Below are 27,466 nucleotides of genomic sequence, written 5' to 3' on the forward strand. Positions count from 1 at the left end.
GTCAGTTTAGCAAGACTATATTAAAAAAAAAAAAAAAAAAAAGGGGGGGTGGGAGGTGGTTGGTGGTAGATATAGCTCAGCTGTAAGTCCCTTGCTAACCATGTGTGAGTCCCTGGGTTCAATCCCCAGCAACAACTGTCCCACACCCTCACGCTGCCCCCCAAAGTTTGCAATCCAAGAAGCAGCAGCCATTGGTACCAAAAAATAAATAAATAAATAAATAAGGAAAGTAAGTCTAGAAGGAACAAGGTTGGGTGAGGGGGCATATTAGAGAAAGTTACTGCCCAGGCTCCTATTCCTCTGCCTATGTAAATGAGGGATGTTGGAAGTTCAATCCTGATTGATTGGTTTTATGTAAATGAAGGTTTGCAATCATGACCATTCCTGATTTGTCGATATTTGCATATGACTCTATGTAGGTCTTAGCAGCAAAATGAGACTTTACAGAGAATAGGAGCCTGTTTATCCAACCAGTAAAATGCCTCAGGTAAGGGTCACAAAGATAAGTGAATGGTTCCTCCAGGAACACAGGATACATGTAGGATCCCACAGTCAGCAAATGGCTGTCAGGCGCCATTTTTAATTTTAGGCACAGTTTACCATTTGGGACACTCGTTGGAGATTCAACTTTTTTTTTTTGGTGGTGGGGGTCACTGGGGGCTGAACACAGGAATACTTTGCCGAACCACATCTCTCAGTGTAAGAACCCAGAAACCACTCCGGACACGGGAACTCACATAAGAGGGTTTATTAAGCAAACAGAGCGTCTCCCTGCAGGGTAAGAGAGAAAATGAGAGGAAAAGAGAGAAAGAGTCCGTGCAAGAAAGAGTGTGACAAGTGAGGAGGAGAGAGAGAGAAAGTGAATAGGAGAGAAAAAGCATGAATGTGAGGAGAAAAAAGAGAGCATGAAAGTGAAGAGGAGAGAGAGAAAATGGCGGGGACCTATCCTTAAGCAAGTCAAATTTCACAGGTTAACAGGACCAATAACGGAGGAGGATATTTGCAAGCTGACTTATGAACCAATAGCTAGCTAGGATGTTCACAAACTGACAAGAAGTTGGGAGGCAGGGAAATGACAGCAGCGTAAAGGGCAGAGAGCAGCTTTATGTTATATTACACTCAGCCCTTTTCATTTTTTATTTTGAGACAAGGTCTTGCAAAGCCTTGGTTACAAGACTTTTTTTGAACTTGCCAAGGCTGGCCAGCAACTTGAAATCTTCCTGCCCCAGCTTCCCAAGTAGCTGGGATTATAGCCATACACCCATGCACCCAAGATTCAGTTTTTCTTGAAGTTCACATGGGCAATGTTGTAGGTTTCTGAGATATGTTAGCAAGCAAGAGAAATTATTTTACTGTTCTCTTGAAATGTATGTCCTACTCAGGGTGGGGGAATGAAATGACAGATGAAAGCATAGGTTAATTGTTTTTTTTGTTTCTTTTTTTTTTAGATTATAGCAAATGCTATGAAGGAAATAAACCTGAATAACTCGCTAGCATGAACAGGGTGGGGTAGGATGAATGCAGAGTGAGTCTCTCTGGGGACCTATGAGGCCCAATGTGAGGAAAGGTCTTTCTAGGCAACTTCAGATAAGTTCATAGTGCCATGAAGGAGCACAAGCATGACGTGTGTGGGCACAGCATGAGAGGGTCTGTGTGGCTGACGCTTAGTGAGATAGGGACAGAAAGGTCTCATGAGCCAGAAAAGCAGTGTCTTTAAATCCGTGGAAAAGCTGGCCGGTTGGCACATGCCTATAATCCCAGGGATTCAGGAGGCTGAGTCAAGAGGCCAGCCTCAGCAATTTAGCAAGGCCCTAAGCAATTTAACTAGGCCCTTCTGAAAATGAAAAATAAAAAGGGATGGGGATGTGATTCAGTGGTTAAGTGCCCCTGGATTAAATCCCCAGTACCAAAAAAATCAGTCAATCCACATGGAAGGAATATGTTTTTTTTTGTTGTTGTTGTTGTTGTTTCTTTGTTTTTAAATCTGAAAGTGGGAGCTTCTTGGAGGCTTTGTACAGGGGGGAGAAATTAAAATATTTGCATTATATTTCATGTAGATCAGTCTGCCTATTCTTTGGATACTAGGGTGTAGGGATTATAGTAGAAGCAGGAATACCAGGTGGGCTGTTGCAGTACTTGAGTGGGAGGAGTGACAGCAGCTTGGGGTAGAATGGTGGCCAAAGAAATAGTTATATTTCAGGATGGATTCCAGAGTTGGATCTGATGGGACTTATGGCGTTTAGACTTCTGGTGGGTCAGATGTGAGAACCAAGGAAAAAGAAGAAATCAAGGATGACTTCATGGTTTGGGTTTGAAATAGCTGGGCAAATGGTTGGTTGTACCATTTGCTGAGGATAGAGAAGATAGGCCAATTTTAGGAGGAAAAATATAAGAACAGAACTTGTATTTGTTATATACTTTCCTTGAATTAAATTCTTTTTATTTTTTTCAAATACCTACTTTATTCCATGACAAACACGAGCTTTTGTTTTTGCTGAGTAGAATGATGTTGGTTTTCAAAATTAGGGTCAGGATACTTAAAATGGTTTCATCCATCAAAAGGACTGGTAGAAATGATCTCACTGATAAGCGAATGATGACACATAATGGGGGGTGGGAGGGGGGCAAGAATGGAGGAAGGAAGGACTGTATAGAGGGAAAAGAGGGGTGGGGAAAGGGAAAAAAACCAAAATGAATCAAACAACATTACCCTATGTAAATTTATGATTACACAAATGGTATGCCTTTACATCATGTACAAACAGAGAAACAACATGTGTCCCATTTGTTTACAATAAAAAAAGTATAATTTTAAAAGTATATCAATTATCTAAAATATGGAAACATAAGTCTCATACTCTGTGAGTATTAGAATAATTAATTCTGATGGCAAAAATGGAAGTAACTGATTTTTTTTCTTTGTTTTCCCAATTATGGCTTGTTAATTTCATTTAGGATGCTATGGAAATTTATTTACTTACACAAAAAGAATGTGGACTTGGGTTCAATCATAAGTAAATACAAAGCCAAAAGTCAAAAAAAAAAAAAAAAAGTACTGGTAGAAATAAACATTGTCATCCTTTAAGAGCCTAATAAATATGCTGGTACTTCATTCTATTTCCAAGTGGTCTGGGGATCCAGAAACTTATCACTTTACTTTTTTTTGCCAGTATATTCACATTTGCCTTTTGCTTTTGTGGTTCTCCCCCCAAGCTTTGTATTTTCAATAGAATTCTACGCTAGAGCTATTCCAAAGTTATCTAGAGAAAACAAATTCCTTATCATTTTTAGTTTCAGGCCATTGCCATGCCACTGTGGAGAAGCATACCTGTCTTCAACCTATCTCTGAAGGGTTTTTACCTCTTACGTGTGAGTGGAGGTCATAATGCAAGAACAAGTCCAGTATATGGTCCCCTTAATATTGCTTTTCCTCTTAATATATTTATAGTGAGATCCCTTTTTCTACCTTACATTCACTGTCAGCTGTTTTCAAACCAACCACACTTACCTTGCATAATTGTTAATTATCTATTCATAAGGCTTTCTAGGATTTCTTTATTCATAACCATGTTAAATATCACAAAAATTAGGCAAGTTTATTTGACCTGAGCCATTCTTGCAGGAGTATGTGTCTATAGCTACTCAATCCTTCATGAACTGATCTCAAATGCCTGTCTAGTGGAATCTATTTGGATTTATGTTTTGGATGTTGCAGTTAACTTGATTTTGTCAAATTTGCTGATGTGTTATTTTTGGCTTTTTGTTTTGCAGTGCTGGTGATTAAACCCAGTGGTGCTCCACTGAACTATATATCCTCAGCACCCCATCTCCCCCCACCCCTTTTTTTGGAGACAAGTGGTAAGTTGCCAAGACTGGTTTTTAGTTTGTGTGGGGGATAGGGATTGAACCCTGGGGTACTGTACCACTTACCTATATCTCTAACCCTTCTTATTATAGTTTGAAACAGGGCTTTCCTAAATTGCCAAGATTGGCCTCAAATTTGTAATCCTTCTGTCCCAGCCTCCCAAATTGCTGCATTTACAGTTGTGTACCACTGTACCCAGCCAGAAGTGCTGATTATGAGGTGATTCCCATGTTTACCAGATGGGCAAGAGCTCCTTGGTGTGTATGTAAAAGAGCATAGGTTTGGATGAGTGTGTGAGTAAAGAAGACATGAAAATTCAAGCCATAAAAGACTAAAACAAGATCTTAAACTTGCTGAATGGTGTCATTAATCAAAACCAAGAGCAACTATAAGTAAACTAAAGAAATGTAATCTATTCATTGTCACCAATAGCCAGGACAAAAGGGAATAAACAGAAGTGATTATTTTTGTTTGAATTCATTTTTTTTTTTTTCAGAGCAAGAAGAATATTTAGAAGCTATTTATTCACTCTGAAAAATAGATTCATTTTCATTTGTCTTTATAGGTTAAATACAAACTTGCTTAAATTCTGATGATTGTAAGATACCCCAGTAATGATCCTATAGATGATAATGATCCTGTAGATTACTGTATCCACTGTTTTTATATTCAGCTGTCAAAATAAGATACTAGTTGTTCAACTAAAAAAATAAAAAAGCTATTTATTCAAGCCCCTCCTCACACAGTTTTTTTCTTGAGAAACAGTAAAAGCTATGACACATCTTTCATCTCTGAGGGAATATACATATATACATACATATAATTGTTCCTCAGTATCTGCTGCGAATTTGTTGCAGGACCTTTCACTATACCAAATTCTGCAGATGCTAGCATCTAAAAGTATTTTCATCTAACCTATGCACATATTCCTGTATACTTAAAATCATCTTTGGATTACTTATAATACCTAATAGAATGTAAATGCTATGTAAATAGTTATTATACCGAATTATTTAGGGAAGAATGATAAAAATGTTTGTACATGTTCAGCATAGATGAAGTTTTGTTTTGAATATTTTTAATTCAGGGTTTGTTGAATTTGCAGATGCAGAACGCAGAGATGGAGGGGTGATTTATATATACACATATTTTACTATATATTTTTGAAACATTTTTGTGTATAGTAATAACTCATCAGGTTGTTTTTTATTTTAAATGTGGTATTAAATGATCCTTTTTGACCAGCTTTAAATTAAAAAGACATATTTTGTTTTTAGTTGTAGATGGACACAGTACCTTTATTTTTATGTGGTGCTGAGGATCAAACCCAGGGCCTCACGCATGCTGACTGCTCTAACACTGAGCTACAACCCCAGCCCTAAATTTTTTTAGCTGACATTTCTTTTCCTTACAGATACTTCTAATTTTAGCATAGAAGTCACTGGTAAAATTTAAGATTTTATTTATTGGAATTCATTTTATAAACATGTATTAAATCTATTCCATTAGGCAGGTTTCTAAGATCTATGTTAATGAAGTGAACAAAATAGATTTAAACTGAAATCCCTTCCTTGAGTTTGACTCATTTTAGGTTTAATTTTAAGAACTTAGAAAAATTCCTGATTTCTGTATCCACATGGTTAAAGAGCAAGTGAGCTGCAGGACAAGCAGCAGGCCCTGCTCCTTGCCCTAGCCCTGCTCCATTTAGTATGACTCCCTGTTTTCCCTGCTCTTGTGTAACCCTGTGGACCTGGGGTATTTACATTTGCTGATGCCATTCTTAGCATTGTCATTGCCTTCTGACTGTCACAGGTGAGGATTTAGCTCACTTATACCCATGTTCTTTATAATCCCTTTTTAATCCCTCCCTATTCTTTATAATATAGTTAATATTGCTTTAGTTTCTCTTTAGCAGCCTTTGAATTTTAAATATATGCCTATAGTTTTTTGCTATTGTCCATCAACTTTGGATAATATCTCTTGCTGTCCCACTTACCTTATGAAATTATACCTTATCTTTTGTTCTCCTGAATCTGAGCCACATCTGCCTTCCAGTTTCTACCAGATGCTATTTTTTCTTTGGAGGGGGTTGCGGGGGCAGTGCTAGGGATGGATCCGAGAACTTTCTATTTCATAAACCTGAGCTTTACCACCAAGCTACTTCCCCAGACCTAGGGCATACATTTAAGGTTAATGTTTTATCAGTACATTTATTCTAAAAGTTGGGAAACATGAACTGCTTTTAAATATTGCTTTGCAGAGGCAGGTAATGTGTTCTGATTCTGTTTCCTTCTCACTATCCCAATATTACAGTGACACTCAAAAGAGTTGTTTTTCAGGTCAAGTTCAAATGAATTTTATATTTTTAACAATCACTTGCTCAAAAGTGTTCCAGGTATTCTGTGTTTAGTTTACATGTAGTTTGTCCCTTTCTTCTGCAGGCTTTACCCACCTGGCTCAAGAATTTGTTGTTGTTTTTCTTCTCCTCTCCTTTGTTTTTTTTTTTTTTTTTTTTGCTGTATTGGGAATTGAACCCAGGATGCTCTACCACTGAGCTACAGCATCAATCCTTTTTTATTTATGAGATAGGGTCTTGCTAAATTACCTTTCCTCGCAGCTAGGATCACAGGCATGGATCACTGTACTTGGCAGAACAGAGTTTTTGATTGCCTCTTATTTTCTTTTTGGGGAGAAGAAACATGACTCCCCTCCTTCCATCTGCTTAATGTCTTTGAGTTTCCGTTTAATGAAATTCCTTACCACCACCACCCCACCACCCCCAACCAACCCAGGTTCTCTAGCATGCAAAGTGAGTTCTGGGTGGCACTCTTTCACTGAGTTATTTAGATATTTGCTTTTTCACCTCTTTCCTTCTCTTCCTGCCCTCTCCATCCCCACCTTTTCAGTTACTCGAGACACAGATGAAAAGAAAGGCTCAGTTCTCTACTGGCTTATAGTATACCATATAGAATAAGACATGTAAAATAATTCTTGAAGCTCAGTTATTGAAGAGGGTTTCATAGACTATCCTGGATATCCTACTTCCTCCTGTGTGAACTTAGTAGCTTAGTTTCTCAAAGTTATTTCTTCTCTGTAAAGTGAGGAATAATATAGTAGTTTCTGAGTAAGGAGGAAGCATGATATAAGTCAAGCATTTTGCATAGTCTAGGGCACATAGAAAGTGTTCAGTGTGTTTGCCATCACCAGAGATCCTACTCATGTTTGGGGCCCCACTAGAGATATGTACACCAGCAGGAGCAAAGGGGAAACATTAGCAGGGTCACTTTGGTAGTTCAGGAGACAATTCTTGGGGCAAGACTTAAAGAACATAGGCGTTTACTTCAGGGAGCAGCTTTAAAAGAAGAGGTCTGTGTACTAGGGAGCACATGTGAATTCATGGGGATTCATGAGAACTTGGTTTATAAGTATTTCCTCAAGTGTAAGTTGATAGAATGATGGGTAGAAAGGAGGCCAGACATGCAAACAAGAACATTTATGTCACCCTGGGGATGCTTTTGAATAACTTTGAATTGTTGAGTCATAAACAGATAGGTATTTACAAAATATTACTTTGGTAGTGGCAGAGTATAAAAGAGATTGAATAAAGTTAAAATTAGCATCCAGGTGATCAGAAAAGAACCTAAACTGAAAACAGGTAGTGGGGCTGGAAAAAGATAAGTATGAGGAATATTTAGGATTGATGGGAATTACCATTTGATTGGATGCGGGGAAGTAGAATAGATGACTTCTTTAGGTTTCTGATTTGCATTTCTGAGATAATCTACTAAGAGCCAAAATACTAGAGGGAATAGGTTTTAGGGAAGATGATAATTCTTTTCTGGACATATAGAATTTATTCTTTGAGACATCATGGTGTCAGTTGATAGAGGGCAAAGAAACTAATATTGATGGCATATACCATAAGTTATGTGCTTAAAAAAAGAGTGAATCAGTAGTTTAAGAGAAAGTTAATGAATCAAAAGATTTAAATGCTTTGTCTCTTAGATTTTTCTTTTTTCTTTTGGGGGTCTGTGTCTCTCTATGTGTGTGATAACTGGGGATCCAACCCAGGGCCTCATATGCTAGGCAAGTGGTCTTCATATGCTAGGCAAGTGGTCTACCCCTGAGCCATCTCCTCATCCCCAAGATTAAAGTTTTTGAGGACAATGAAGAAGAAGTGAGAGGGGCTAGGGATATAGCTTAGTTGGCAGAGTGCTTGCCTCACAAGCACAATGCCCTGGGTTCAGTCCACAGCACTGCAAAAAGAAAAAAAGAATAAGTGAGAATATACAGCTAATGGATTCACTGAAGCTTGTGGCCAGAGGGATGGTATTGTTGTTAAGGATTTCAGAGATGGAGGTGTTCCCCTGACTGAAGTCCACTTCATGGTAGAGAGAATACTCACTGTCATTAGGACACTCAGGAGTGTTGACTAGAACATAACTTTCCATTGAGTCATAGAAGAGTCAGCTTGTAAAGCACACACAGGACCATATGATAGTCCTGGGCAAGTACAAGGCTGTACTGCAGAGGTCAGTAAATGACTGAGATAAGCAGGGATAAATGTGACACAATTGGATGAGTGACCCTCAGAGGTGAAGAGGGTTTTACACAAAGAGGACTTGGAATATTTCCAGATGATAATAGAGGGCTAAATTGTAAGGCCATTTTGCCTGAGAAGAATGGGATAAATTAGCTGTCACATCAGTTATCATTTGTTTGGATTATTGTATTGGCCTTTTCATTACCTCCTTGGGTTTGCCTAGTCTCCAGTCCAGTTACCTTAATCTCCCTTGGTTCTTATTTCATGTCCATGTTGTTCTCCAGAGGATATTTGACAATGTCAGAAGATATTTTTGATTGTCACAATGTGGGGAGGGTTGCAGCTGGCATCTAGAGGGCAGAGGCCAGAGATGCTGCGAAGCATTCTACAATGCACAGGATACTCCATCCATCTCCCAACAAAGATTTATCCTGTACTGATGACTATAGCACTGAGGTTGAGAAACTCTTTAATCTATATCTGATCATATCATTTTTTATTCATAAGCCTTCAATGGTTTCTCTGTTTAAATAAAGTCCAAATTCCTTAGATCTCATGGTCTTTCTCTTGCCTTCAACCCTTTCTACTTTTCTAGCTTCTGACCTGCTCCCTTTTCTGCTCCTACAGATTTTATCCTTCACCATGCTGAAGTGCTATCGGCTTTCCTGACTGTCCATGTTTTCTCACAACTGTGGGTTTCTCTGCTTCTGTTATTTCTCCATTAAGTTACATTCTTTTTCATAGGATGCTGTTCATAGTTAGATGTCCTCTTTCTCAGACAACTTCTTTAGCCATCTAACTCTACATTGTTTCTCTCAAAGGACCTATTGCACATGTTACAATTGACATTTACCCAAACGTAAATTAAATTTTGTATAAAGATGTCTCCTTGAACAGTGCAGTGCTGAGTCCCTGTGTTTAACTGACAGGTCTCCTCAGAGTGGTTAAGAGCAGATTCTAGTCCTAGGCTGTGTTCTAATCCCATTTCTTCTACTTAGGTAAGAAGGTGTTGGAATGTTTATCCAAGGTCACAGTAAAATTTTTATGTATAATAATAATTTTTACTTCTGGAGTTATCTTGAATTAATTTATCAAGCAAACATTTAGCACAATGCCTGGCACATAAGTGCCATGCAGTTATTAACAATTATTACTTTTAATTATTATCTTCAAAGTTTCGGTCGCAGAATGTGGCATAGCAATTCAACAAATGTCTTGTGAAGAAGAGGGCTGTCAGGAATCCAGGGTGACCAAAGAGAGAAGAAACTGGAGATCTATAGAGTGCCTTGTCTTGAATGATCAAGGCTTACCTATGTTTAATAATCATGAAAACCCATGGAGGGAGGGAAGGAAGATGTGATGGAATGTGAATTTGTTTGGGAATTGGTTGACTTGAGAATTGACTCTGTTGGATCTCTACTTCTGGGCTCATTGCCATCATTCTTTCTTATTCTGTTTACTATTCTTGATTTTACTGCTCTAATTACCACATTCTTACCCCAGTGCTTGCTCCTCCCCATCTTTATGGAGAGAGTAGAATGGAAATGGAAAGAATAAGAAACGCTATGAGGAAGTAACTGCAAATTGTAAAGGCGCACCTGTCATGCCTGCCTACCTGAGGTCATTTTCATGACCACTCCATAGTGACCAACTTCCCTAGCTTTGTCTATAGATTGTGACCATTCAAATATTGACATATGACTAACTATTTAGCTTTATGTATGCATGTGTGTAGGGCATACTTTCTAGATGACATGGCATGAAGGAATGAAGTATACTGCTTTCTATAACACCTCACCCAAGAATAAAGACATCTCTTTCATCCGGAATTCCTAAGAGAGAGGAACCAGAATGGCCTGGAGATTGATTTGCTATGTATCATTGCTCTTCTCTTTCAAAGAACTCTTCTAAATGGAATAAGTTTGATATTCTTACTTGGATAATTCTCATGGGGTAGATTACTGATGGGAACAAATAAAAATATCTCTAGGAAGAAATTTGCTAAGTTTTTTCCGAAAGACATTTTTCACCTATTTTCATGTTTAATTATAAAATGGATTTGTTTTTTAAAGAATATAAGTAGATATATATTAAGACATTTCATTTCAACTTGACTTCATTCTTTGAAGGTTGTACACTTCACTTACATGATTTTGGAAAAATTTCCCTGTATTAATATATTTTTTAAACAAAGATAGTCAAGCAAAGTAGTTTCTCATAATCAATCTTTCTTTTCTTCCTTTTTTTTCCCTCAGGGTACTAGGGGTTGAATTCAGGGACACTCTACCACTGCGCTACATCTTCAGCCCTTCTTCTCTATTTTTGAGACAGGGTTTCAAAAATTATACTGAGGCTGGCCTTAAACTTGCCTTCTGCCTTAGCCTCCTGCTAGCTGAGATTATAGATGTTTGCCATGGTGCCTGCCTAGTAATTGCTTTTTTTTAATTAGCATTTTTTTAAGTTGTAGATAGATATAATACCTTTATTTTATTTTATTTTATTTATTTCATATGGTACTGAGGATTGAGCCCAGTGCTTCACACACGTGAGGCAAGTGCCCTACCACTGAAACATGATCCCAACCCCTCGTCATTGCTTTTAACCACAGGGTTGATTAATTGTATACTACCAAATTATGTCCTCTGTGTTTGTAGTTAGATAGTTCAGTGTGAAATAGAGTTTTTATTATATATTTTAAAAATTACTATTTTTGGGGGTTCTATGGTTTTGAAAATTACTGTCATGTTTCTTTTTATCTCTATAATTTGTCCTGTTACCACTCAGTGAATGTTTATGTAACTGAATCCTATAGCAATTAGTATCCAGATTTTTCTTTTATATACATATATTTTGTTTGTGTGTGTGTATAGTTTTAGACGGATACCTATATTGTATTTATTTATTTTTATGTGGTACTGAGAATTGAACCCAGTGCCTCCCATGTGCAAGGCAAGCAGTTACTGAGCTACAATCCCAGCCCCACATTTTTCTACATATGTGTTTGAGCATATGTTTTAACTATACTTTGAGATTACTATGTTTAAGCTTCTTTTGAGATTTTTCTGATCTGATATGTGAATTAATAAATTTCTAATACATCTTACTTTTTGCTTTATTTCAGAAGGGAAAATAGGCAGTCTTCTGCACTATGTTCAGTTTAGAAGTCTTACTGCAGTCTTATTCCTAAATGGCACATGTGCTTAGCATGTGTGAGGTCCTGTGTTCAATCTGAGAATAAGAACCAAAAAGTATTGTTGCAGAAGTAGTAATGGTAATTATTTTTATTTCTCTGAACACATTTTCTGAGCTCAGAAAATGCAGCCATTCAATACTGGTATGGACTTTAAAATGTTACCCAACCATGAAGTTCATTTAAGTTTAGAAAAATGAATTTTTAAAAGACACATTTATGGCAGTCACACCTTTAAAGGAGGGTGTACTTTGTTTTTTCTCATATAAGAGGACTGTGGTGTTTCAGATATCCGTTTGGCTTTCAGAAACAGGTACTTTTTATCACCCATTTGGCAAATAGTGTTGGGTGACTCAGAATTCATTTTGAATTTCTGTGATGGACTTTTTATTAAAAAGGGTGACTCAACCCAACTTTTCTGTCATGATTTTCTTTTCTATCCTTCTGCTGGCTATGCACTGAATATCAATCAGTTCTGTTGATGGAACTTGCATTTCTTTTGACCTTCTTTCCCTTATCTCAAGAACCAGGAGAAGTGTAGCACTGGGAAGCTGTGACAGTGCAGGTACCTTGTACTAAGAGAACATCACCCCAGCCAGGAGGTGATGAAGGCAAATGTCCCTTCTTGCCAAAAAGGGACACTTAGGGCAATGATAATGTGAATTTGGGTGAGAAAAAAATGATGGCGTTCAAGTCAAATGGAGTCTATCTTTTCAAGCACAGATTTGGAGCAGTGAACTTGATATCTGAACTTGAATAAAGTGAAAAGTTCTGGACAACAATATTAATCAAAAATAGAAAGTGAAACCTCAGACTCAAAGACTTCTGAGTTTGGAACACCTTGCTGCCTTTTAGTGAACTTGAAAATGTTATTTCCCCTGTAAACTGTTAACCTCAGAAAGATAATAATTTAGTGCTAAATGCTATTCAAACTATAGGTATATCCCATTGCATATTGTCATGATAGATATCACGAGGGATGCTAAAAATCTGAAGTTGGGGAGAGTATGCAAATAGGTGACCTATTAATAAATTCTTGGTCTCTTTCAGCTATATTTAGACACCTCAATAGTTTGATAGCAGTTTTTGTTTGAAGTAAGTGAAAATAAACATATGCATATTAATAGTAACTTTCTGAAGAACTCACTTAAAACTTAGTTCACTTCCCAGTTTATAATAGATTATTTTCATTGTAAGACTGATAAAATGATGTTCTTCATCCATACACATAACCTGACACCAACACATTGATATCAACATTGCATTATTTGACAGAGAGAAGGAAATAGTAGGAGATTAAAAATAGAAGCACAGTGTTAATGTGAAACATTCATTTCTCTGTTATAATATATTTTCCTATCATTGCATAATCTTTAACTAAAAGAAAGGGTAGTATTTTAACTTCCTTGTTGCCAGAACTTTTCAGCAACTTTTCTTTATGTTTAAATTGGCTGTATTTATATGTAATACTTTGTAGAATATTATTACTTTTACCATTTTAGCCAATAAAAATGAAATAATTCAAGTAATTAGTTGTCTTATTGATTGTTTAATATATGGAATTGATTATTTACTATTCATAATTTTTGTCTTCTTATTCCAATTTCAAAGCCTTTCCTAACACACAAATGCAAATTCTGAAAGTGCCAAAGCATTAAAATAATTAAAATAGATTCTATGATATAATCTGTCTTTACTCATGATTGCACTTAGTATATCATTCTAGTCAGATGTCTTTGTAAATTAGACTAAATATCATTAATAACATTTTATGTGAACAAAGATGCTTGCATATCACCATAATTAGGTCTCAGGCAGTTTTGTTTTTATAATTGTCTCACTTGAATGTATGTATTTTCTTCTAAAAATTTTTTTTAGGCTCTGATTAGGAAAGCTAGCATTTCTTCCTGTGGAAGAATAACCTTATTCATAGGTATGTCAGAGATACAAAGTATGTCAAATACCTAAGGTGGGGGGAGGGCAAGTCTCAAATTCCATGAGTTTCATCTCAAGTTTCATTAGTATACTGAATTTTTTTACTTGATTTTTATAGCTGGGTTGAAAGATTTCTTTAATCTTTCAGCCATTTTCGATTTCAAATGTATTTAAGCATGTGCTTGCATTTTAAAATATGGACTGGCCTTTGAAATAATTTTTGTGCTCACATTAAAGTCTAAAAAAATACGATGTAATGGTATAGCCATTATAGAATTCATAAAATTTCTCAAAAAATTAAAAGTAGAACTACAGCATTCAGAAAATCAGCAATCCTACCATTGGGTACATATCTAATGGAAATAAAATCAGTATGTTAGAGGGGGCTACTGCACTCCCATGTTTACAGTAGCCAAGAGATGAAATCATCTTGTATCTACCTATAGAAGAATGTATAAAGAAAATATAGGACACACACAGAGGAATACTATTTAGTCTTAAAAATGAAAGGATAAAATCCTTTTATTTGTAACAACATGGATGAACCTGGAGGACATTGTGCTAAGTGATATAATCCAGGCCCAGAAAGACAAATATCATAATGACCTCACTCCTATGAAGAATCTGAAAAAGCTGATCTCCTAAAAGTAGAGAATGGAATGGTGATTACCAGAAGTGAGGAAATTGGGACAGTGGGTTGGAGAGAGGTTGGTCAAAGAATATAAAATTGCAGTTAGGTACAATAAGTTCAAGAGATCTGCTATAAAACATGGTGATTCCTTAAAAATGCTGAGTAGATGAAAAGTATTTTCAGCATAAAAACAACTGTAAGAGGTAATGTATATGTTAATTACTGCGTTGATACATTCCACAATGTCTGTATACACACTGTGTATACATAGTGTATACACACTTCAAAACACTCTATTGTACAAAAGAAATACAATTTTATCTGTCAATTTAAAACAAATAATAAAAATTTAATTCTGGAAAAACAGGATGTCATTTAAAGTTTTCTATCTTGTATTGGTTTTGAAATTTAATAAACTCAAGATTTCTTAAAGTAAATGAGGTGATATTTTTTAAAGTACAATATATAAAATTTAGAATTCTTATATTGAAACAACATATTTCCTCATTTATTATCAGAACAACTATTACATAAGCACCTTGAATCAAGGCATTAATTCTTTGAATTCATCCATTTAAAAGTAATATATCGACTCCAATAAAGCAAGCTAGATATATCTTGTATTAAAGTAAAATGTGCATTTATTATAAATATCAAAGAAACACTAAATGTTTCCTTTGATGTTAAAAATAAATCACTTTCCATTACCTTACTTTCTCTTCAAATGATATATTCTATATGTGTCAGGTGGAAAGGACATTGTCAGGGAAACAGAGTTTACAGAGTTCTCTCATTTCAAGGTCTTTATGAAACCATAGGAAATACTATTACCAGCATCCAATTAGTTATAGTGGAAGATACCAGGCCTTGGGGTGTCATTGGAGGGAGAGGTCACTCGGTAGTATACGGTAGGTCTCATCAGGAAGGACTATATTGGAGCAGACCCAGGGGATTAGACAAAATTTCAATCAGTCAAGATAAGCAAGAAGGAAGATTTTCTGGACATGTATGAATGCTAGAGTAAAGGCTCAGAAGAGAATGCCAGTGTGCTCTGTGTCACTAAATGATCCAGTTTGAAAGAACTAGTTCATGTTATAAAGGCAGGGTGAGTCCTGAGGAGCAGCCTTTCTATGAAGGAACAGTGAAAGCTGACCTACAAGCCCTCATTAAGCAGTGAGCTGGGTGATGGACAGACACCACAATCAAAGCATGCCTTAGTCAATAATGTAAAGAGCTGGAGTAGTTTTCAAGCACACAGAATAAAGCCAAGAGACAAGAAGAGATGAAAATTTCTGTCTGTTACCTCCCCAAAGAATCTCCAGCCTCACTTTGTTCCAATCTGATTTCCAGATTTGGAGAATGATGTTTGTTGTAAGGATCAAAAACCATGGAGCAAAAGTATCTAACAGTATCTGGGGCACAGTAGTAACAAATGAATGTAGCTATTACAGTTTTATCAGTTTCCAAGGTAAACCTGTTCAAAGGATCCTCCTTAGAGGACTTTGAAGACAGAGCCCTTCCTCCTTCTCTAGCCTGATGGTTCTCACCTTGCCATATTAACTACATTTCTTCAGGTGTGTCCAGCTACGTGCTGCAGGACCTTTGCATGAATTCTCCTTTTCGAAGTCCCCTCCATTATTAGATTCTACATATTCTTCAAGACTAAATTCAAGAAAGGGTTACCATCTTTCTAAAACATTCTGTGACTCCATTCTGTTCATTTCTTTAATGCCCTGCATAGACCTTTACTACAGGTTATACAGCAAAATAATATTTTATTGTAATTTTTTAAATCTTAGATTAGGTTTAGCTTTACCTAAAAATCACAAAATTGTAAGTTTTCCCAAATCTCACCGCCAATTTTCCCTATTAACACCTAGCATTAGTCTGATTCCTTTGTCACAATGAACCAGCATTGACATGGGTTAATACAATATTAACTGAGCTACTTAATACTAATTACAGAATTTAATATTAATGTTAACTGATGTCTACACTTGATTCAAATTTCCCTTGTTTTTGCATAACTTCTTTTTCTGATCCATGATTCTTTTTTTCTTCCTCTGTACAGGGGGGTATTGAAATCAGGGCCTTGCACATGCTAGTCAAGCACTCTACCACTAAGCTCCATCCCCAGTCCCAAGATCCCATCTCTGATAACACATCACATTTAGTTGCCCTGACTCCTCTGATTCCTCTAGAGTGTGAGTTTCTCAGATTTTCCTTATTTTCATGGCCATGTTGATTTGGCAGGATACTGGTCATATATTTTGTAAACTTCCTGAATTAATATTTGTTTGATTTTTTTTTCTCACAATTAGACTTCATTTATGTTTTTTGTTTTGTTTACCACAGAGGTAAGTGGCATTATCATCATTCCAGGCAACCTTTGATCTATTTATCATGTCTCTTACTTTATCTTTTCCAGAATGTGGTGTAAATGTAGTTGTATGTGTCATTTTTAGACTGCCTTCTTTTAATTGATATGCATTTATGCTTGTTGCTATTGATGTAAAATTCACAGTAAAGTGGCAAAGCAATAGTAACAAAAACGGCATGGTATTGGTACCAAAATAGACAGGTAGATCAATGGTACAGAATAGAGGACACGGACACAAACCCAAATAAATACAATTTTCTCATACTAGTCAAAGGTGTCAAAAATTTACAATAAAAAAAAAATCACGGAGAATGCAAAAAAAAAAAAAAAAATGCAATGGAGAAAAGATAGCCTCTTCAACAAATGGTGCTGGGAGAATTGGAAATCCATATGCAACAGAATGAAAATAAACCCATATCTCTCACCATGCACGAAACTAAACTCAAAATGGATTAAGGACCTCAGAATCAGACCAGAGACCCTGCAGATTATAGAAGAAAAAGTAGGTGCAGATCTTCAACGTGTCGGCTTAGGACCAGACATCCTAAGCACAAGGACTCCCATAGCACAAGAAATAAAAGCAAGAATCAATAACTGGGATAGATTCAAACTAAAAAGCTTTCTCTCAGCAAAGGAAACTATCAGCAATGCGAAGAAAGAGCCTACAGAGTGGGAGAATATCTTTGCCAATCATACTTCAGATAGAGCACTAATCTCCAGAATCTATAAAGAACTCAAAAAACTACTCCAAGAATACAAATAATCCAGTCGACAAATGGGCTAAGGAAATGAACAGACACTTCACAGAAGAAGATCTACAAGCAATCAACAAACATATGGAAAAATGTTCAACATCTCTAGTAATAAGAGAAATGCAAATCAAAACCACCCTAAGATTCCATCTCACCCCAATTAGAATGGCGATTATCAAGAATACGAGCAACAACAGGTGTTGGCGAGGATGTGGGGAGAAAGGTACTCATACATTGCTGGTGGGGCTGCATATTAGTGCAGCCACTCTGGAAAGCAGTGTGGAGATTCCTTAGAAAACTTGGAATGGAACCACCATTTGACCGAGCTATCCCACTCCTTGGCCTATACCCAAAGGACTTAAAATCAGCATACTACAGAGATACAGCCACATCAATGTTCATAGCTGCTCAATTCACAATAGCCAGACTGTGGAACCAACCTAGATGTCCTTCAATTGATGAGTGGATAAAGAAACTGTGGTATATATATACAATGGAATACATACTCAGCCATAAAGAATGATAAAATTATGGCATTTGCAGGCAAATGGATGAAATTGGAGAATATCATGCTAAGTGAGATAAGCCAATCTCAAAAAGCCAAAGGACGAATGATATCGCTAATAAGTGGATGATAACACATAATGGGGGGAGGGAAGGGTTAGTGTTAAGGTTAGAGTTAGTGTTAGGGAGGGGGCAAGTATGGAGGAAGGAAGGACTGTATAGAGGGAAAAGGGGTGGGGGGAAGGGAAAAAATAACAATGAATCAAACAACATTACTCTGTAAATTTATGATTACACAAATGGTATGCCTTTACGCCATGTACAAACAGAGAAACAACATGTATCCCGTTTGTTTACAATAAAAAAAATACATTATAAAAAAAAAAATTCACAGTAAAGTGACTTTCCTCTCCTGCCACCCTTTCATAGTGCACTCTTTGGAAAGGAGTTGCTAAGCACAGTCCAAACTTAATGAGTGAGAAATCATACTCCATCCACAGTGTAGTATCTACATAAATTATTTGGAATTGTTTAGCAGGAGAGCTTTGCCTATTCTCCCTGTTTGTTTATATATCCAGTCATTTATTTTTGGCAGCATTAACCTGTGGATTTTTTTAATACTCTGGGTTATGATTCAGTGCTATTTAATTTTTTTTGCTAAAATAGTTTCATCTTTGACCATTGGAAACTCAATTGGCTCCTGTGTCTGTTTGAAGTTCCTCAGTGCTTGTGGGAGTTTTTTGTTCGTTCATTTGTTTTTATGTTTTAATTTTTATCGATATTTTACTTTCTGGCACTACAAGATAGTAGTATCTTGCCCCAGTCCTCGATTTCATTATTTCTCCAAGAAACTATAGTTCATTTTATACATAAACCGAGGTCTAGGTGTGCTCATTTCTGTTGGAATTATTTCTTCTCAGTCCTCTCTGTTGACAAGGAAACATATGTGCTTGTACTAACCCTTGTGTATACCCATCCATAAAAATTTCCATAACATAAGCATCTGTATATCAAGGTGAACATATGCTAACACTTATATGGCCAAATCTAGCCCATTATCATATGAATTGTTCTATGTTACTGGGCTATAACCTCCCACATGAGCAACAAGAAATAGTTCACATCATTTGCCATCCATTTACTTGTTTTTTTCCATGGTAGCATACATATGATGGTAATCAGCATGGCTAGCCCACACACCCAACTAGAGCACAGTACTTATGAATAGTTTTTTTTTTTTTGTCTTCTCAATTATTTGGGCAAATACCTGGGAGTATGCTAATGGTGACTTTTTTCCCTTGATAAGAAAGTAGCAAAATGTCTTTCAGTGTGGCTCTATCATTTTTCTTTCCCATTAGCAATGAATGAGAGTTCTTAATGCTTTGCAACCTCAGGTTTTATAATTTAGGTACTGTAATTCATTTTTGTTTTTTACTCATTCTGATGGACTCAGGGTTTTTCCATTGTTTTTTAACTTGCATTTCCTTAATGACTGACTGATATTTTTAGCATCTTTTTTAAAATTTTCTGTTTTTTAGGTACACACAACAGTATATTTTGACATATTTACATACATGGAGTATAACATTCTAATTAGGATTCCATTCTTGTGGTTGTATGTGATGTGGAGTTTGGTGATATATTTATATGTGAACATAGAAAAGTTATGTCAGATTCACTCTACTGTCTTTCCTAGTCCCATTCTCCCTCCCTTCCCTTCATTTTCTTCTGTCTAATCCTCTAAAATTGTATTCTCCCCACCACCTCTACTTATGATGTGTTAGTATCCACATAACAGAACCATTCAGCTGTTGGTTTGGGGGGATGGGCTTATTTCACTTGGCATAATAGTCTCCAGATCCACCTATTAACCAGCAAAAGTCATAAAATCATGCTTTATTGACTGAGTAATATTCCATTATGTATATATACCACATTTTCTTTATCCATTCATCTGTTGAAGGGCACCTAGGTTAGTTTCATAGCTTTGTTATTGTGAATTGAGCTGATATAAGCCTTGATGTGGAAGCATCATTGTAGTATGCTGATTTTAAGTGGATTTTATCCAAGGAGTGGGATAAATGGGTCAAATGGTGACTCCATTCCAAATTTTTTGAAGAATCTCCATAGTGCTTTCCATAGTGATTGTATCAATTTGCAGTCCTACCAGCAGTGCATGAGTGTACCTTTTCCCCACATCCTCACCAACATTTATTATTACTTGTATTCTTGATAATTGCCATTCAGACTGGAGTGAGATGGAATCTCAGTGTAGTTTTAATTTGCATTTCTCTAATTGCCAGAGATGTTGAGCACTTTTTCATATATTTGTTGACCATTCATATTTCTTCATCTGTGAAGTGCCTTTTCAGTTCCTTTGCCCATTGGTTTATTTATATTTTATATTTTAGTTGGTTTATTTATATTTTTGGTGTTAAGTTTTCTGAGCTCTGTCTGGGAGGTATTCTGCCAGGGTAATGCAAGGTGTGAGATCAATAGCTTCACTGCTGGAGGGGATGTACTTGATGTGATTCCAAGCAAAACTGAAAATAGCTCCAGCCTCTGGATATAGTTGGCAAAAAGTGGGACAAATAATAACCCAGCAGACTAACCAGGAAACAGATCCAGAGAATGAAACAGTCCTAGTAGGTCTCGATAGGCTTCAATATAATCTGACAATGTGAAAGTCTTACCTATACACAAGGATGCATGCATACTCGGGAGGGAACAGAGCTCTAGCTACTCATACATTCCTGCCTGAGCATAGGTAGAAGAGACACAAGAGGGTCCAGTGGAAACTATGAGACTTGGAGGATTTATAAAATGCCTAAAGACTTAAGGAATTCCCCAGTTGACAGACATATGTCAGTAAAGAAGTAGAAACCTTATTGACCCAGGGTGTTTGAGCCCAGCCTCTGACCAATGATTGGTTAATCATCAATGTATGCTGACATAGGAACATTATCTAGAAAGCAAGCCTTAAAATAAAAACAAGAGAGAAAAATCCAGAAACACCTGAGCCTAGATTTCAGCAGTTGTGCATGGTAGAGAAGATAGACTACAGAGAATAGTACTCAGCAAGAAATTTAGCAAACAGAAAATAGCAGTAACAACCCCTAATATGTATAGGGGGTAGAAGGGAGAGTCAGAAACTTCAATACACTATCAAATTATCTGATTTTCAACAAAAAATATGACACACTTTGAACAAAAAACTGTCACTCATAATCAGGAAAAATAAGCAGACAATTGAGCCCATTACATGGGCACAGGAATTGTATTTAGTAGGGAAATACTTCATAGTTGCTATTTTAAATATATTAAAAGAAATGAATTATGTTTAAAATAAAGTATGACAGTGACTCAGCAAATTGAGAATATCAGTAAAGAAAGAGATTTTAAAAATAAAAACCAAATGGAAATCCTAGACTTGAAAAGTATATGAACTGAAATGAAAAATTCACTAGATGGGATCAACAGCAGATTTGAGATGATAGAAGAATCAGTGAACATAAAGTTATACCAGCAACATTATTCAGTTTGTAAAACAAAAGAGACTGAAACCCCTATGAGACTTTATCAGCTTTAAATACCTAATTAGATGAGAAGAAGGTTTTCAAATCAATAACCTAAGCTTTTAGCTGGGTCTGGTGGCACATGTCTTGTAATCCCAGTGATTTGGGAGGCTGAAGTAGGAGGATTCCAAGTTTGAGGCCAGCCTAGGCAATTTAGCAAGACCCTGCCTCAAAATAAAAAATAAAAAGGGCTGGGAATGTAGCCCAGTTGTGGACCATCCATGGGTTCACTCCCTAGTACTGGGTGGAAAAATAGCCTAAGCTTTTGTCTTCAGTCACTAGAGGGAAAAACAGCAAACTAAACAAAGTAAGGAAAAGAAATACTAAAGATTAGAGCAGGAACCAATGAAATATAAGATAAAAAACAATAGAAAAACCAGTGAAACCAAAACTTGGCCTATATAAAGATTAACAAAATTGATGAATTCATAGCTGGATCGATCAGGAAAACAAAACAAAACATAAATTACCAATCTCAGAAACGAAACAGAATGTATCACAGTTAACTCTACATCAGTTCAAAGGATTATTGTGGGGGCTGGGGTTATAGCTCAGTGGTAGAGCGCTTGCCTAGCACGAGTGAGGCACTGGGGTTGATCCTCATCACCACAAATAAGTAAATAAAATATGTCCATCTACAACTGAAAAAAATTTTAAAGACCTTTAAAAAAAAGAATTACTGTGAAAGCAATAAAAGAATACTCTGAAGAATGTTGCCAACAATAAATGTTGCCAAGGATGTGGGGGCAAAGGTACACTCATACATTGCTGGTGGGAATGGAAATTGGTGCAACCATTATGAAAGCAGTATGGAGATTCCCTAGAAAACTTGGAATGGAACCACCAGTTGACCAGCTCTCCCACTCCTGGGTTTATACCCAAAGGATTTAAGATCAGCATATTACAGTGACTACAGCCACATTAATGTTTATAGCAGCTCAACTCGCAATAGCTGAACTATGGAACCAACCTACGTGTCCTTCAACAGATGGATAAAGAAACTGTGGTATATATACACAATGGAATATTATTCAGCCACAAAGAAGAATAAAATTATGGCATTTGCAAGTAAATGGATGGAATTGGAGAATATCATGCTAAGTGAAATAAGCTAATCCTAAAAATCATAGGCCAAATGTTTTCTCTGAAAGGTGGATGGTGATATATGACAGGGGTGGGAGGTAAGAGACGAATGGAGAAACTCTGGATTGTGTAGAGGGAAATGTGGAGTGGGGGAAGAGCGTGTAATGAGACAGACATCATTACCTATGTGTATGATTACATGAATGTTATGAATCTACATTGTGTAGAACCAGAGAAATGAAGAGTTGTACCCTATTTGTGTACAATGAATCAACGTGCAGTCTGTGAAAATAAAAATAAATAAGACAGATGAATGGATAAAGAAAATGTGTATATATGTGTGTGTGTATATATACATATATATAAAGAAAACGTGATATATATATATATATAAAATGGAATATTACATACATACAATAGAATATTACTCAGCCTTAAAGAAGAATGAAATTATGGCATTTGCCAGTAAGTGGATGGAGCTAGAGAATATCATGCAAAGTGAAATAAACCAATGTCAAAGACCCAAAGGCTGAATGTTTTCTCTGATCAGTGAATGATGATCCATGATGGGGTTGGGGAGGGCTAGGAAAGAATAGAGTTACTTTAGATTAGGTAGAGGGGACTGAAGGGACGGGAAGGGGGTATGGTGACAAGAAGGATAATAGAATGAAGCAGACATTATTACCCTGTGTACATATGTAACTTCACAATCAGTGTGCTGCTACATCACATACAACCAAAAAAATGAGAAGTTGTACTTTATGTGAAATGTGTCAAAGTGCATTCAACCAGCATATATAACTAATTAGAACAAATAAAAAAAAAATCCCCGAACCCTCTAAAAAAAAAAAAAATGTTACCAATAAGTTAGACAACTTAGATTAAATAGAAAAGTCTATTTACCAACACTATCTCAATAGCAAATCCGAGGGCTGGAATTGTGGCTCAGGGGGGTTGCGTTTGCCTAGCACACATGAGGCCCTAGGTTCAATCCTCAGCACCATATAAAAACAAAATAAAGGTATCGTGTCCACTTACATCTAAAAAATATATTAAAAAAAGAAAATCTGAGTAGACGTAAATCAAATTAGTAATTAAAAATCTTTCACAAAGAAAAGCTCACATCCAGATGGCTTCATTGGTGAATTTTTTCTTTTTTTTGTTTCTTTTTCTTTTTAGTACTTGGAATTGAACCCAGGAGGGCTTTATCACTAAACTATATCCCCAACACTTTTTTATTTTGAGACAGAGACTTGCTAAGTTGCCAAGCCTGACTTCTAACTTGTGATCCTCATGCCTCAGCCTCCTATAAAGGCACGTGCCATTGTGTCCGGCCTTTATTCGTGAATGCTATCAAAAATAAAAAGAAGAAATAATTACAACCTTTCACAGGCTTTCAAAAATACAAGAGAAGGGAATAGTTCCCAATTTATTTTATAAGATAAATACTGTCCTGGTACCAAAGGTAGACAAAGATATAAGAAACTAAGCCTGGCATTGTGGTGCATGCCTACAATCCTAGCTAATCCCAGCTCCTCAGGAAGTTAAGGCAGGAGGATCACAAATTTGAGGCCATCCTGGGCAATTCAGCAATACCACGTCTCAAGATACAAAATAAAAAGGGCTGTGGATCTGACTCAGTGGTAGAGTCCCACTGTTTAATTCCTAGCACTGCAGGTGTGAAAAAAAGAATAGAGCTTCTTGGGAAGTTGAGACAGGAAAATCACTTGAGCCAGAAGTTTGAGACTAGTCTGAGGAACATAACAAGACCCCATCTTAATGAAATAAAATAATTTTAAAAATTTGTTAGCAAACTGAATTCAACAACATATAAAATGGAGTACACACTGTGGTCAAAGGAGATTTATCCCAGGAATGCAATGGTTTAACATCTAAAAATCAACATAATATACTGTATTAATAGAATAAAGGATAAAATCTACAGTTATCCCAGACACAGGAAAAATCATTTGAAAGAATTTAACACTTATTCCTAATACGTACTCTCAACAAACTAGAAATAGAAGGTAATTGCTTCAACCTAAAAGAGAATCTGAGAAAAAATTTTAATAGACTCTTAGGCCACAAAGATACAAGAGGCTGAAATGCATATTAAAAAGGTGATTTGACTGTATGAATCTTAAAAATGTAAATTAAAGCCATAAAGGATAATACATCACACCTAATAGAATGGTTGTAGTTAACATGATGGGCAGTAAAAAGCACTCGATGTGAACCAAAAGCAACACCTGTACATTGATAGCGGTAATGTAAAATGGTGCAGTCACTTTGGAAGTGTGGCAGGGTTTTGTTTGTTAGCTAAGTTAAAATAAATTTAGCATACATCCCAGCAATTCCTCCTAGGTATCCACAAAAGAGAAGCAAAAATGTATTCCACAGAGAACATACATGAGTGTTCATAGATGTGTGTTATTCGTATTAGCCAAAAGATGTAAACAATTTCAAATGCCCAGTAACCCAGAATGGTTATGGTTAGATCAAATGTAGTATATATGTTCAATGGAATGCTTTTCAATGTTTGGTATTTAAAAAAAAAAAAAACTTCTAAAATAATTCGCAACATGGCTGAATCTCAAGAACATTATGCTAAGTGAAAGAAAGAAGCCAGACCATGTGTTGTTTGATTTCACTTATTAATAGACTGATTCAGTACTGAGACTTGAACCCAGGGCCTTGTTCATGATAAGCAAGCACTCTACCACTGAGCTACCCCTTCAGCCCTGTATGATCTCATTTATATGAAATATCCAGAAAAAGCAAAGGTAGAGACAGAAAGCAGAGTAGTGATTGTCTAGAGTGGAAATTGATTGCAAGTTAGCAAAAGAGATTTAATTTTTTTTATTTTATTGGTTCTTCGTAGTTATATATGACATTAGAATCTATTTTGATAAAATTATACAAGCATGGAATATATCTTATTCTAATTAGGACCTCATTCTTGTGGGTGGGCATGATGGTAGGATTCACTTAGGTATTTTCATATGCATACATAGGAAAATCATGTTAGATTTATTCTACTGTCTTTCCTATTCCTATCCTCACTCCCTTCCTTTTGTTCCCCATACAGGGAGTGTGGGAGGAGGAAGCTGTTCACCTCTTGGAAGCCAGGAAGCAGAGGGAGAGAAGGGGCCAGGATCACACCAACCCCTGAAGGGCGAGCCTGCAGTGCCTGACTCTTCCCTCAGGCCTACCTCCTAAGGGCCCGCCACAGCCTGGAAACCATAGGACACAAGGCCAACGTTTGAGATCCAAACCATAATGGTGATGATCCTGATAGAAAAGAAATGATGCCTGCTGTGGTTTTGATGTGCACTTCTCTAATGGCTAGTGATATAAACATCTGTTCATGTGATAGTTGATCTTCTTTGGGGAAACTTACATTATTTTTAAAGGCCCACTACAACTTTGATCTAATTATTAAGATTATCACCTACCCCTCCAGTCTGATATGACCAGTCTCAACTCCAAGGCAGTTTTTATTTATTTGTTTGGTGCTGGGGTTGAACCCAGGTCCTCACACTTGCTACACATATTCTCTACCACTGAACTATTCCCCAGCCCCAGTAGCAAAGTTTTAATAGATTCTTTTTTAAAAAAATTTTCTAATTGTCAATGGACCTTTATTTTATTTATTTATTTTTATGTGGTGCTGAGAATTGAACCCAGTGCCTCACACATGCTAGGCAAGCACTCTACCACTGAGCCACAACCCCAGCCCCTTAATAGATTTTTATTTGTAGCTTACTGCAAATGGTAATATATTTAATACATGGCAAGTTAATAAATGATAGAATTGTGCATCAGAATAGTCTAATATTGCCATAATGGTGTAAAATATGAGTTGAAATTGAAAGAATGGGAATGTTCAAGGGAAAAATATAATTTTACCATTGACTTAAACAAATCAATTGCACAAGGATAAAATGGGAAGATCTAATTTGACCTCAGTAATAAGTGCTCAAGTTTAATTGGAATGCATGTTGAATTAGGCCAACTGTATGGTTTAGTCTGTTTTCAGAATTTCACTGCAATTTGCACTAATAAACATACAGCTACTCTATCACCAAAAATGAGAAATTAATGCATTCTGTATCAATATTTTATAAATATTCCTGGTAGTATACTTTAAGAGGACTATGGACAACTGAGTTTTAAAAAGTGGAGCTGCAAATGTAGCAGGGGTTCTGGGAATCTTGTCCAAAGAGGAATATATTTAGTGTGAAAAGGAAAGGCTGAGGAGATGTATGACCCCTGACTTCAAATATTAGACCTAAAAAATACATTTCTAGGCTACTTTTATTTAAAATGTTTCATTTTGTAATAATTTCATTCTTTAAAAAATAGCACAGATAATAGGGGGCTGATGTATTATTCACCTAGCTTTCCCAAATGTCTCCCTTTTATTCCTATGCTTTCTTCTATTCCTACATCCATTCCACGAGTCCCCAACTGTGGGCTAGGTTTCATAAAATCTTTTGAAGAATCACATGATTCCTGCTCTTTACAGATAGGAAATAATTTGGAAGCATTATAAGACAAAACATAATCAATTGATAGACTGCTGTATGTGGTTGTAAATACTAGGCTTGCTTGTGCTGTTTCCTAGCATTGCCCAAGTTTTCCAAAAGCACTTTCAATTTAAGATGTTGCTGATCTTCCCTGTCATATCAAGTTGTGAACTGATCTTTTCCCTTGCTGACTTTTCCACTTGACTGAAAGGAAAGGATTCTATAAATTTACTTTATCAGTGCATGGTTTCTATATTTGGTGTTACCCCAAAAGCTCAATTCAAGAAAGTTTAGTGATAAAATGATCAGGTTGCAAGAAGTTTAACCTAATCAGTGTATTAATTCCCTGATAGGGATTAACTTGGTAGTAACTGTAGGCAGGTGTGGTATGGCTGGAAGAGGTGGGTCACTGGGGTGCAGTCTTTGGTGTTTATATTTTGTCCTCGTGACTGGAGCTCCAGCTGACTTGCTCTCCCTCT

At 36.4% G+C, this 27,466-nt stretch overlaps 1 protein-coding gene across 5 annotated transcripts in view; it reads left to right on the forward strand.

Annotated features, from left to right (window-relative positions):
- Nucleotides 1–26,869, forward strand: part of LOC306642428 (uncharacterized protein) — a 58,941-nt gene extending 32,072 nt beyond the window's left edge. For 2 of the 5 annotated variants that reach the window (XM_079108209.1, XM_079108210.1), the window contains 2 exons: nt 3,772–3,858; nt 25,547–26,869. Coding sequence is in view for 4 of the 5 variants with exons in the window: in XM_079108210.1 (XP_078964336.1) it covers nt 3,772–3,784 (13 nt within the window). In the remaining variant the exon portion in view is untranslated. Of the gene's footprint in view, nt 1–3,291; nt 3,448–3,771; nt 3,859–8,692; nt 12,195–25,546 lie in introns of those variants that run through there. The other 3 variants (XM_079108207.1, XM_079108206.1, XM_079108205.1) reach the window with 3 other exon arrangements.
- Nucleotides 26,870–27,466: the final 597 nt, after the last annotated feature.

Source organism: Sciurus vulgaris, assembly GCF_902686455.1.
Source record: "Sciurus vulgaris genome assembly, chromosome: 12".
NCBI lineage: Eukaryota > Metazoa > Chordata > Mammalia > Rodentia > Sciuridae > Sciurus > Sciurus vulgaris.